Source organism: Netta rufina (genome assembly GCF_964035555.1).
Source record: "Netta rufina genome assembly, chromosome: 1".
NCBI classification, from domain to species: Eukaryota; Metazoa; Chordata; class Aves; order Anseriformes; family Anatidae; genus Netta; species Netta rufina.
The window spans coordinates 3,632,445-3,646,264 of NC_140123.1; the positions used below are offsets into that span (position 1 = coordinate 3,632,445).

The window sequence follows — 13,820 nt, forward strand, 5'->3', positions numbered from 1 at the left end:
AATCCTAAAACACAACAAAAATCACCACCTTTGAGTGCTCAGAGGGATACCCGTGCATACACTTATTTTAAATTTAGCAGTTCCTGCTCCTTGGAAATGTTGCTTAGCACTAGGAGCATCTGAAAAATAGCATGTTTTTAATTATTTTAGCTAAAACAGAGATGAACTGACAGACCAGGCAATTGCTGCAGTCAGCTGCTGGTCTCCTCTACACTTGGGTTTCATTTAATGGGTTGAAATTAATCTTTTTCACCACTGACCTCAAAACAGAACAGGAACCACTGTTGGGTTTGAGTGACACAGTACCCTTAAGCACACACAAAGAGAAACTCAACGTGATGGGGAACGTGAAGATTTGTGTTGGTCATCTATCTCAGGAAATTGTTTTACCTCCTTCAGAGAAGCCTAGCAACAGCTGAAGGTCAATTCCTCAAGCTTTTACCTCTGTTACCTTCAGAGGGTTTCAGGCGATATCGTAAAGAGGAGCTCATGCAATCCTCAAGTAGTGTTTTTAGAAATAGTGTGGCTGGATTCCAGCATAATTAATTAAATCCTTCTGCCAAAAAAAAAAAAAAAAAAACACCTTGTTGCTCCATAATGCAGCTCCTTGCTGTCTGCGTTTGTGTGGCATCGGTGGATGGAATGTGAAAATTTGACAGGATACAAGAACTGGCTGCATTTCAATGGGGGATTCTTTTTTTTCCTTTTCTTTTTTTCTTAAATTATAATTTGCTAAATATCAACAGCACATTCCTCACTGTCTCACACAAAAGAAGGAAGAGCAGCCCTCTTGTAAAGGCTCTGAAATGACAGCTCACACACACAAATGACCAAAGAGGAAAGCTCAGGGGGGTGCTCAACTGGTCTTTATTTTGGTGCAGGATATGACTGGAAGAGAAGATTTACTCTAAAGGCTGTAATGAAACAACTCAGGAAATAAAATACATCAGGTGAGCTGCATGGGCCACTTGGAGAGCAGGATGGAGACAGGCAAGGAGGAAGAATACAAAGGGACAGAGAGGAACACAGCTCTGAAAACAAGACCAAGAACACCATGAAAAGCAGAGTGTGAAGTCTGATGAGAAAAGCAAGGAGCAGCTGAGAGTTACTCAGATCAAGTTAAAGCAGCTGAAGGAAAATAGAAGTTACCCCTGCCCCTACAATTCAGGCAACAAAGGTGGGCGCCCTGGCTCTGTTTGGTGAGCAAAGGTGTAGGGAAAGTGGCTGAACAAAAGCAAGGCAAAGATTAAGCTGGATTCTACGAAGTGTTGTGAAGTGCTGGAGCAGAAAACGAGACAGAAGGAAACCCACGTGATGCAGCAGCGTGGTTATCGATGGCAGAGAGCTTTTATCTGAGTATCACCTATCAAAAATATATTCTGTTGTACTGGAGATCACAAGCTACTAGACTGTAGGAGTCTTTGGGGCATTTAAAGATGAGGAGAAGAAACCAAAATGTGTAGTTTCAGCTCAGAAGGGGCTGCTAAGCATTATATAATTATTATAACTCCTGAAAGAAAGCTGAAAAGCATTTTTTTTCCCCCTCCTTCAGAAGTTCTTACCTCCAAAACAGCTAACACAGTATCCAGCTGGTCTTCCCGGAGCGTGATGTTGTTGGAGATTTTTCTCATCGTGTGTATCGACTGCAGCCTCACCTCCTCGATCTCATCGTTAAACATGTCCACCAAAAAATCGAGACATTTCTCCGCAAAGGAAGGCGAGGACTGGGCCAGCATACAGAGGGCCTCGACCGCAGCAATGCGAACCTCTGTTAAAAGACAGGGAAGGATTTAATCATTATTGCTGCTTAAAAGGATACCCCAAGCGACAGCCAGGCCTCAGCTTGTTCAAGGACTGGGCTAAGGACAGGAGTTGCTAAGGAAACACTGAGGATGACAGAGAGTGAGCAGGGACCCGTGACACCAGGGACCTTTTCACGGGAAAGCCTTCAAATCAAAAGCCTCACCTCTACTACAGCTCGTGCTGCTGCTTTAGGTGCCTGCACAGGGACTTTCAGGTGAAAGAAGGTCTCCTGGCCAACTATTAATATTTCATGGCACATTTTGCCATTTTTATAGCGTAGCTATAACCCTGGTATCTTAAGCAAGCTCATTTAGATAATTAAACCCTGCTTGCTTTATTCTTGCAGACGTTTTAATTGCTCGGAGCATTCACTGTGTTTTTAGCTTGCCACGTAGCGCTTGGTGAATTGCTGAAAAGCTCAAGAGGATCAGCATTTCAGCAGCAAACAGAACAAAATTCCTCTGCTTCATGACTTCCTCAAAAGAAAGGAAAAAAAAGCCACCTAATTATTAAAATGGCACAATTTAAGCAGAAAGAAAACAATACATACAAGTATTCAGAATGCATTTGTGCTGTAAAACGTAGCAGGAATTTAAAGAGCACCCAAATATAAGAAGCTTATGTGGAGAGGAGATCCTCCTCCCAGTGCTAGCTTCCATACCATTTCTGTGCTGGGATCATAAAAATGAAGATTAATCTGATGTCTTGCAAACATTATTGTTTTAAGCACACTTCTATTTTTCATTCTAATTAGCTCATCTTGAAAGCATTTATTTAAAGTTGCGTTTAGTTTTTAGGCCTATTGTTCTTAAAGCACATACTCGATTCCTGATTATTCTGATTAAGCAGAGGAATGCAAACTCAGCAAGACCTCTGCTTCTTCTGTGGCAAAGCCTTTGTCACAGCTACGAGTCTCCGTGGTCTTTAAGGTCAAGGTATTGGAAGGAAGAACACCACCACCAAAATGCATTTGCCAACATTGTGTTCATAAACTTGACACATTGATTTAGATTCAAGTTAAAGATGGAATTCCAGAAATTAAGAAAAGCTGGGAGTAAGAAAGAAGATGGCTCAGCAGGATTTAAAAATGCTGCAGTGGAAGGAGACACATCCATGACTCAGAGACCTGTGCCTGGTCCACATTTCTCCATTTTACCACCAATCCCAATACTCAACAAAATGGAGAACGAGTTCCACAGACCAATAGATTGACACAGTGAAAAATTTTTATTGTTATTCGGAAAAAAAGTTGCATTTTTGAGCTTCAGGGAGAGTTTAGCTATTAGGGAACATGCTTCTATTTGCAGGAGTCATGGATTAATAAACTAGAGATATTGTTAGAGCTTTTATACTTTCTAATTTATTCTCATCCTTGCAGCAGTGTTAGAATCAAAATCAGAACAACGTTCAGGGCTGAGCATTTTCAGGGTTCTGTACAAATACCAGCCGTTCTCAGCAGCCTTTTGAAATACAAACCTCCACTTTGTCCCCAGGAAAGTTGGGCTACAAAAGGCTAAAACACACAGACCCTCCTGAGGCCAACAGCATACTCAATGCTACAGCCAAACTTAAAAGCTCCAGAATGCCCATTTTGATACTGACAATTTATCCTTTTTAAAAGAACTGACCAGATATCATCTGCTGTAAAGCAGATGAAGGCCTCCAAGTTCATCACAGCAAGGCTGGGAGACCCCAGTACGTTAGAGCACGTCCATGTGATCTTAAAACATAGCTATTTTCATCAAAGAATTATAAATACAATTGCTAAAGATATAAGCAAGACCCCACCTGAAATCCAAATGCCCAAAACCACACAGAACCAGTCATCAATTTTCAAGAATATTCAGTCTGACTGGCCAAGAGGAAAGCTTTTGGTCAACAGTGGTGTAAAAGGAACTTAGCCTAGTTAGCCCCTTGCAAAAAATTAATTTAATTCATTAGGAAAACCAGTCCTTGAGAGCAGCAAAAACAGTTTAATCTAAAACCTAAAAAAAAAAACAACACACTGCCTAAGAACAAATGGATGCAAGTTGGCCATGGATAAACATCAGTTAGAAATTAGAAAGCTTCTGTTAATTGGAACCGCTGGATTCTGAAATGTTTTGAGGAATATGAGGGCTTGTCTCTGCTAGTTCTGATATCTGTGAGGATGGAAGCTGCGATGTTTACACAAGGAATTCTCACTGGACTCCATGGATGAGGTCTCTTGCAGTGCCTTGAGTTAAACACCAAGTTCCATAAACCTCTCAGCAGATCTGATTTTCCTTCTTCCAGAGAAAAATACCAATTTCAAACAACATAAGCTTATGTTTCACGTTCAAAACACATTCAACTGTTAAATTTAAGTCACACACACAAAAAAAAAGGGTTCTGAATAGCATAAGCAACCACTTCTTCCCAGATATTTTATTAAAACTTTACTGTTTACAGAAAGCTGTTTGATTTTGGCTACTCAATTCAGCATTTCTTTCCAAAATACTGTGCACCACTAACATCTTTGAAACAACTGCCAGATGAGAAAGGAAAAAAAAAAAATCCAACACCTTGAAGTCTGCAATTAGTTTAAAAAACCTCACACGCAGAGACACACACCAGCCAGGTGATCTATTTTGTTCATAAATAAATAAATACATAAAAATTTTTAGTTTGTACGTCCTATGCAACGTGGTCACTGCGTAAGTTAACACTTACCATACATCTCATCTTCCAGGCCATGAACAAAGGCTCCGCAAGCTCCTGATTCAATCAAGTTCACAGCACCTGTATCGATTTCCTCTTTGGGAGCATCGTCTCCCCATTTTCTGCCACTTGAAAACTCCCCAGAGCTGTAGAGTTCCTTGGCTCGTTCATGTGCAGTGCGCTTCCTCTGTCCAAACAGATTTTTCAGTTACAACCACGGGAACCTTTAAAGATGACTCAACAAAATATTATTTTTTAATTCAAAAATGGCTGTATCTTGAGGTTTAGACACTGATGTAGACATGCAAATGCTGAGAAAAGTTATTAATACCTTCTCCTCTACAAATATTTCTAATTGCCAGTAATTCTTTGTGCTTCTGACGTTGGGAAAGGATAGTAACTAATATATTTTAATTAACATATTCTTAGACATCTTTCTTAACCAAACTGGGTAGAGCATAGGCCCATCTGTCAAGTATCCAATATCCAATCTACAAAAAAAACAGATGATAACACAGCTCTGGCTTCATTATTGTTTTGTAGGCAAGAGAAACGGAACATAATACCTTGAGCAAGCTACTTAGGGAAGAAATTTTACTGAAAAGTGGCTTTTTTTGCTCATAGGGCTCAAAGGTTCCAGTCTCCAGACGCTCATCGCTCTTGAAATGTCTCTGACTACCAGCCAGATCTTGCTGGATGCTGCCGTAAGCTTGCTCCCCAAATCAGGATGCAATCTTTCTGCACAAAACAGAGCTTCTAGCCAAACGGCTGTCAGAAGAACACGAGCATTTACCTCTCATCTGTGAAACCTGAATAGCCTAGAGCTGTTTATTACACAGCTCAGCTAACGAAATCTAAAACTGGCAATTGCTTCGCTGACTTTAATCTAAAAGAAAACCTGCCATCATCAATTAACTCTCAGCAGCCCCGAGGCAAGGACATGCAAAACAAACACGCTCAGCATTAACAGGTGCTGTGCCATTTTAGTGCACAGGGAAAAAAAAAACAACACGCAAGCATTTCCATACCCTCAGATCCGACATGAGCTTCTTGTCAAGGGTCTGCTCCAAGAAATGGGAGCTAACTTGTTGCATGGAACCCTAAAGGACAGAAAAAAAGATATAACAAAAGGAAGTAAGAAAATTCTTCCCAATTTTACCATACAATTTCCTGATACATCCCAACACAGGGTCAAATCGTTTCTTTTCTTCCTACTGTGAGAAATTAATTCACTCTAACAGTTTTATATAGTGCTTGACACTGCTGCATGGCAGAACCCAGAAGAGTTTGCTTAACATGAGCAGAACAGCTGATTTTCCCACTGAATTTAATCTGGCTTTTCTTGAGTTCAGTTGTTTACATGTCTTGGGGAAGTGGAAGGGGAAATTATTCCAAGTGCTTGTTTTTTATTGGATATCTGCCTAACCTCAAGGAAAGAATTATTGTAGAGATCAGCTGAGAAAAAACAAACAAACGTACTCAACACCATGCACTCAACCTCCCTCTTTTTTCCTTCTCAGAATTTTGGTATGAATGTATCTAAGCTGTTATAAAATTCCCTCCCATTTCAAGTAGATGAAAAAAAGAAATCTAACATGACAAGAACTAATTTCAGAGTGGAAAAGAATGCACCTTACCAGTAATTTTGCAGCTTGCACTCTAACAACCCAGGAGCCATCGCTAACCATATGACAGATTTTTCCAAATGCATCATCAACCAACCGAATTTCCTCATTAGATGAAGGAATCGGGACAATGCTAGGACAGAGAAACGGAATTCAGCTTGCTGACCTGATGCCATGCAGCGTGATGGAAAACAAAAATATAATTAAACTGAATTCCCGTGGATGTACGGTAAATATCAGGAACCAAAACGTCATCCGGATCAGTGCCTTCTCATCAAGTGTCAGCATTTTGAACACATCAGTTTTTAAACTGCTGCTCCTGAGACTTCCTGGCACAAAACTGCCAGGATTAGGAGATTTCCATGCCTCCTTTTTGAGTCACTTTGCACACAGCACGTACCTTTCAGGATAAAGTTGACTGAGGACCCAAATGAGCTGAACTGCAGCACTGCGCACTTGCTCGTAATCATCTGCCAACAGCTTGCAGGCCTGAAAAAAGATTTGCAATCCAGTATACCGTTTCCCACAAATTTATGACCCTCACCATAAATCAGTCCACACATTATAATTGAGGATAGAATCAGTCTTCTCTTCGAATCCCCCATATTTCCAGATTTGATCTGGTAGGGAAGTCCTAATAAAGCCTGTTAGGCACACTCAGCGTGCTCCAGACATGCCTGCACTGCGTGGGAAGCACACAGCATGACTCTTTCCTAGGACTTAGCTCTGCAACCCTACTGACATAACATGAGCAGGTCCACAGGAGGCCCTGAAGATGATCAGAGAGCTGGAGCAAAGAAAGGCTGAAAGAGCTGGGGTTGTTTAGCCTGCAGAAGGCTCTGGGGAGAGCTTATTGCAGCCTTTCAATGCCTAAAGGGGCTTATAGGAAAAACAGGGAGAGACATTTTACTAGGGTGTGTAGGGACAGGACAAGGAATAAGGGCTTTAAACTAAAACAGCATCAATTTAGATTAGATGTAAGGGAGAAATTCTTCACTCAGAGGGTGGTGAGGCACTGGCACAGGCTGCCCAGAGAAGCTGTGGGTACCCCATCCCTGGAGCTGTTCAAGGTCAGGCTGGATGGGGCTTTGAGCAACCTACTCTGGTGAAAGATGTCACTGCCCACAGCACAGGGAGTGGAACTGGGTGGGTTTTAAGGTCTCTTCCAAGCCAAACCCTGTGATTCCATAACAAACCCAGGCATCAGGTGTATTCCCCAATATACAAGGGTTTAACACTGAGATGGCAAGATGACAGCAATAATTATGCAATGCCTTGCTCTTCCCATGGTTATTTCCCCCCAATAAACAATATATTCCAATCAAAACACATAATTTAGCGCATTTGAGATCAAAAAGATGCAAAACCGTTTCTTATTTCCACTGCCATAGGGCAAGAAAGAATACAGGCAACCTGTGTGCAGAATACCCCACCCCTGTTCAGTGATTTTCACCTTTCAAAGCACATTGTCATAGTATCTAAAAAAGCAAGACAGACAAACAAGTACAAAATAAATACAAATGAATATGAGGTTTTACCTGACCGTAAATGGCCTGCTGTAATTTTAATCCTCTTTCGTGAAGCTGCAGCTACAGGGGAAAGAAAAAGAAAAAAGGAAATATAACTTCAGTTTTAATTGTCGTTTTTCATCACTTCTGCTTTGAGTAAAGTTAGTTGCTTGCATGTGTTGATTGCTGCTATAATTAGGCTATTACACAACCAAGTATTTTAAATAAAAATCTTGACTTCAGTATAAACTTTTAAATGTCACAACCATTTATGTTTTGATTGCTTAGGAAAACACCATTTATACAAACACGTTGCCTGTTCGGTCCCCTAAACTCCAAACAGTTGCTTGGTGTTATTCAGCTTCATCCACTACCTGAAACACAGACCCAGAAGCAGTATTGCCAGTGAATTTTCCTGCTCTATAAATCTTCAATTACCCAACCAGATGAACAACGAAAAACTAAATCATACTAAACCTTGTTTGTCATCATTTGGAACAAAGCAGATCTGACAAACAAGAACAGCAGCATTGAATACAGTCAACAACAAAGGAAACAGTTGCTTTTCTGTATTCATTTCAAAACACAACATGCTGGTGACATAGTGTAAAATCCATAAATAAAATAACAAAAAACACGGTAGCAATGAAAACTGCGATCAAAAACCCTACAAGAGGTTAGTGACCCTGAATCCATTCAGGATCTTTAAACTGAAGCAAAACAATTGACTTTGTGCTGTAATTATTAAATTTAAAGTCAGACACTTGACTAGGGACTTGGTTCAAACGTCATTACAGAAGTCACTAAAGAGGTTTAAAAAGTTGTATGAAAAAAAATCAAAATTGAGTGAAAATGAAGGACGAGCACAGCCTCCAGCAGAGGGAGATTCTGGACAGATTCAAGTGAAGCGTGACCTCTCAAATGCATCTTGCTTCTTTCTTCAGAGTCTAAGAACAATAATGAAAGTGCCCTTGTTCACCATCAGGTCAGATGGGATATTGTTATGAACTGTAAGGGTAACAGAGGAAGTTCTGTATACCCATCTACTCACAAGCAACTCTCACCAACCAAAATTCTCAGCTGCGCATTCATCGCTCGTATTTTTGCTGCTACAAATTTCTGAGATGTCTTCCTTATAGAACCCCAAACAGTTTCTTCCACTATATTAGCACTACTTACCATGGCTTTTATAGCTGCTGTCCTAACACGAGGGTCCTGGTCGTTGAAATGATCCCCTATTATCTTCTGGACATCTTTGGCAGCCTGGCTCTCAGCTTCTTTTGCAACACCTTTCTCCACCGGTCCAAGACAGCCAATTAACTGAAGACACTTATTTCTTACCCCATGGGAAGAATCTGTCAGATGCTATGACATACGAGAGAAGAATAGATATAATTGGATTTGGATTGTTCTTTTATCCCTTCAAAAGAACTACTCATAATAGGATTTCTAGCAGTTAAGAAATGTTGGCATTTTGATGAAAAAATTTAAAATAAGTTAAGCAGTGAGGACACATTTTTTCCTCTGGCAGCGATGAAAATTTAAAAAGATTATAAACGCATTTGCTTAAGTATTTTAATGCTTCTTAATTCTTTCTATTAATAAAATAAGCTATTTGTCAGGCAATATTCTTAGTTGAGTTTCTAAATATCACCTATAAAACACCAATATGCTTATAAAACGTAAGAGAAAGAGAAAAATATCTTAAAAAGCAGCAAAGATGCCTCACAAACACCAGTGCCATTTATAAACTTGCTAACAAGAGGCAGTGTTGGGCTCACACCACGTTCACTTTCAAGTCACTCTTATTTAAATTTTAATACCTCAAGCTCTCTCCCAGAAGGGATTGAATCCCAAAATGAATATGCAAGAGCAGAGCTTTGCTACGGAGCTGCCTTACCTTACAGGCCACCTCTACCAGCCTCATCCTGACAGAGGGGTTCTCCGTGAGCTTCGTGCCGATCACCAGCAGGGTGTCCAGCAGCTGAGCAAGGACCTGATGAGACTCTGCAAAAGGAAAGAGTGAAAAGTGATTTACCTCATTGCTGAGCTCCTCACCAGCCCCAGAACTGTAGAATTATTTAGGGCTAAAGGTCCTCACAGAGACTTCTCTTTTTAGGGCCAAAAATAAGCCCTGTTGCCTTGGCTTCTCCTCGTACATCGTGTAAAACAGCCCCCAGTCACCCTGGTCGCCCTCTGCTGAACTCAACCAAACTTACCAGCAGTTATCTGGCACCAGGAGCCCAAAAGTTGATGCAGCACCTAAATAGCGCTGAGGAAAGGGCAATAATTGCTTCCCTCGACCTCCTGGCTACACCCTTCTGCCCCGACCTCAAGCACCACCTGCAAATTGTGGCTTACTCTCATTCTGAAGTGTGTTAATGGCATCATCCACAATGCAGTCCGGGGAGAATCCTGCAGTCTTCGATAACAAACCCAGCAAGGAAGCAATCTTCAGTCTCACAGAGGCATCGTTCTCCTGGAAGGAAAAACAGACAGCATTTTTTTCAGTTTGGAGAGCAAAAAACACTGCACAGAGGCAGGACCCATTTACAATTCAGCACATGGGACTGAATTTTAATGCCAGGCTACTTCCTCCTGTCTGCTTTTTACAGCACACCTCACAGGAAAGTAACCACAGCGGAATGTTTCTGTGGCAGCTTCCAGGACATTTCGAAATCATTTTTTTATTCATAATTCCTGAAGGTTGCCTTTATGATTGTTTGAAAATTTAGAGTTTAAATAATTAGGTTTTCAAGATCATGGAAAATTCACTGCTGATAATGTTAATATCTTTTAAGTTTTTAATGAACAAACAGGAGGATTTTAGAAGACAAACTGATCCTGGCGGTCTCTTGACCTCTGCTAAGCATCACGGTCTGTGGGCTTGTGGAAATTAGTGTTTCTCTTAACAGTGAGGAGGAATCATGCCAATCTGAGAGCAACAACAAAAAAAGCTGCGTATATTTGTTCATTTAAGCAACAGCAAAAGCTGTCACAGGTGATAATTACATAAATAAGCATCACAAATTATTAAGTTCTTTTTTAAAAGTTCATGTATTTCCACGAGTTATTAATCTGAGCATTCTACAGACTTGTGCACCCAACACTTCTAGTCCTAAGGGGAAGGAAATCCACGCTGTGAATGATATCCAAGATAGGGTAAAAAGACAAAATTAAGTTTGGATTTTAAACCAAGCAAGTGTACAGTGCTGAACACGGAGGTGCAGCAACGTTACAGGTACAATGATGACATCTTTCAACAAGTGGAGCAATATTGCAACTATCACATCTTCCAGAAGCGTTTAGGAGAGACTTCAGTGCCATACTGCCTTGACAAATGCTATGCCTGCAGGAGCAGCCTCTTTCCAAACTGAGCCAAGAAGCATTTTCTCTCTTTAGAGCTGGAAACTCGGGCTTGAGCAACCATTCCTCTCTCTGGACCACGTCCATTAGTGTTAAGATGCACGGATATCCTCAAAATGCAGAAAAAACACAACCTTATAAAGGCACTTTTAAATGCCTTGTGCACAATGCTTACAATGTTATCATTACTGAGCTGTAAGTAGCCTCCCAGCCCAGGTGTTTTCTCCCTCTTTCTAATGATCTGTGAGCAGAGAATGAGAAACTTCTCTTTTATATTAAAGGTCTGATCACCACCTCAACGAGCAGAACACCAGAAAGTTGCTGTGCCTCTAAACCCTCGTCCCAGCCACCCTCAGCACGACCTTAAATAAAGCAATGACACTACAAACAAAATTCATCATCACACAACCGCCTCCAGCGCAGTTCCCACTTTCAGGGTGAAGTTTTTGGAAGACCAGTTCAGTCCCAGGCTCCCAGGAGATTCTCAGAAACCATTTTTTTCAGAAAATTTGACCTAATGGTACCATAAGGTTGGCTGCAGGACTACAATGCTTTTCAAAAGCTGCTTTCTGTAACCAGCTGGCACTTGAAAATCCGACCTCAGCTGTAACTTTAAGAGTCTCTTTTCTGATACGGACTGCAACACAAATTGAAATTGCATTTTTATATTTTCCTTAAGTTGTTAGCTCTTCTGAGCATGGAATAGTTCACTGATGAAAGTAAAATCCTTTAAATAAACAGGTAAAACAGTTTCAAGACACAAGCCAAAAGCAAGTTAAATACAGAAGCTGCTAAAACACAGCTTAGAGCTTTAGTGTCAATTCAAAGCAGAGTAGACTCAATTATAAAACAAAGAACAAACAGAACAAGGACATTTATGACAAACATTTCAGCTCACAGTGCAGCTTTGTTACCTAGAGTAACGTTTGGTTTATCAAATTAAGGATCAATATCCAGCTAGCGTGAAGGAAGTGTTATTTATTTGTTATCTTGCTGCTAAGATTTTTTGGTTGAAAAGCTTTTCCTTTAAGAGTTTTTCATAAATGACATCTTAGAGGTGGCCTGTCCACAGCATTAGGAACAGTTAAAATGTTTCTCCACTCCTAGAAAAACAAGGAAGTATTTAAATAAAGTTGAGCCAGCTTTGGACAGCTTGGAAAGCTTCTTGTCACGTCTTCTGATGCTTGGAAAGTTAATTTAAAATTAAACATGCAGCCCATCTGCAGAGAGAACATAGCTCACATCCCTGCCACTACTCCCGAAACCCTCAACGAAGAGACTTAATGGAATGAGCTGTAACCATGGATGTAAAGGACTCATGGATGTAAGGCCAGAAGAAGGATTCTGAAAGCGTGTCTGGCTCCCTGCCTCACTACCTTGTAATAATGCTCCAGCAGGATCCTGACAACGCCTTCCACGCTCTCCACTTCCACGGGCTTCCTGGCAAACTGCAGCAGGTACTGCAAGGCATCGGCAGGCGAGGTGGCTTTGCACAGGTCGACGTGGAGTGCTGCGGACTTGCTGGGCTTGGTCAGGCGCAGCTTCTTGGCCGACAGGTCCTCATGCTGCTGCTGCGGGGGCACGGGGCAGAAACACAGGGGGAATATTTCCCTGAGGAAGCTCCTACGGCACTCACTGGTGGTTCTCTTTATTCTGGAACACCCTGCAGCCCTCTGGGGCAGCTCCCACATGCAGATAAACACCGCTTGAGGCAACTCCAGCCCCTTCCAACCCCAAGCAGCCGCTCCTCCCTCACCTCCCCCTCCAGAGCAGCTCCTCCAGCCCTAAGAAACCCCCTTACCCTCCTCCTCCCTGGGCTGGGACCACCACCATTCCCCCCTCCCCTGGCAGCAGTGACCCTCCGGCCTCACCACTCCAAAACAAACACCCCACAGCCCCCTCCACATCCCCACAGCCCCCTCCACATCCCCACAGCCCCCTCCACATCCCCACAGCCCCCTCCACATCCCCACAGCCCCCTCCACACCCCCACAGCCCCCTCCACACCCCCACAGCCCCCTCCACACCCCCACAGCCCCCTCCACACCCCCACAGCCCCCTCCACACCCCCACAGCCCCCTCCACACCCCCACAGCCCCCTCCACACCCCCACAGCCCCCACAGCCCCCTCCACACCCACACAGCCCCCACAGCCCCCTCCACACCCCCACAGCCCCCTCCACACCCCAAACAACCCCTCACAGACCCCCTACCCCCACCCCAAACCCCCACCCCCTTCCCCAAAGCCGACAGCCGACAGCCGCCCCCCTCTCCCCACATTCTCCCCCCTGCCCCTCACAGGAGACCCCTGGACTCCTCCAAGCCCCCTCAGCCGCCCCCGGCCCTGTTTACCTGCACCACCTTGGTGAACTCCTCGTACACCCTCTTCTTCAGGTGCGCCGCCATCTTGTCACCGCCGCCGTACCATAGAGTTCCGGCCTCTCTAGCCCGGCTGGAGGTCCGCCTCTATGGTCGGGAGGTCCGGGGAAGGGAGGAGCGGCCGCCTGTTGCCATGGGAACGGGGGGAGGGGGGGGGGGGGGTCACAAGATGGCGGCCGCGCGGCCTGCGCCGCCTATGGGTGGGAGGGGCGCATAGAGTCACAGAGTTATGAAAGTTGGAAAAAAAACTCCAATCTGGTCCAACCACCCCCCTACCACCAATGTCACCACCAAGCCCTGTCCCCAAGCACCACGTCCAACCTCTCCTTGAACACCCCCAGGGACGGGGACTCCCCCACCTCCCTGGGCAACCCGTCCCAAGGCCTGACCGCTCTTGCTGAGCAGAAATGTCTCCTCATTTCCAACCTGAACCTCCCCAGAAGTGCCCCACAGGGGCTCA

General features: G+C 43.3%; 1 protein-coding gene across 2 annotated transcripts in view; it reads right to left on the reverse strand.

The window, feature by feature from the left end:
* INTS4 (integrator complex subunit 4) overlaps positions 1-13,412 on the reverse strand; it is a gene marked incomplete at its 5' end in the record, with an annotated part of 30,480 nt that extends 17,068 nt beyond the window's left edge. Inside the window, 11 exons of one of the 2 annotated variants that reach the window (XM_084306553.1) lie at positions 1,563-1,768; positions 4,495-4,669; positions 5,511-5,582; positions 6,120-6,240; positions 6,508-6,596; positions 7,646-7,696; positions 8,795-8,980; positions 9,516-9,622; positions 9,977-10,094; positions 12,358-12,552; positions 13,334-13,412. In XM_084306553.1, coding sequence (XP_084162679.1) covers positions 1,563-1,768; positions 4,495-4,669; positions 5,511-5,582; positions 6,120-6,240; positions 6,508-6,596; positions 7,646-7,696; positions 8,795-8,980; positions 9,516-9,622; positions 9,977-10,094; positions 12,358-12,552; positions 13,334-13,387 — 1,374 coding nt within the window. The remainder of the gene's footprint in view (positions 1-1,562; positions 1,769-4,494; positions 4,670-5,510; positions 5,583-6,119; positions 6,241-6,507; positions 6,597-7,645; positions 7,697-8,794; positions 8,981-9,515; positions 9,623-9,976; positions 10,095-12,357; positions 12,553-13,333) is intronic. The other variant, XM_084306554.1, reaches the window with a different exon arrangement.
* Positions 13,413-13,820: the final 408 nt, after the last annotated feature.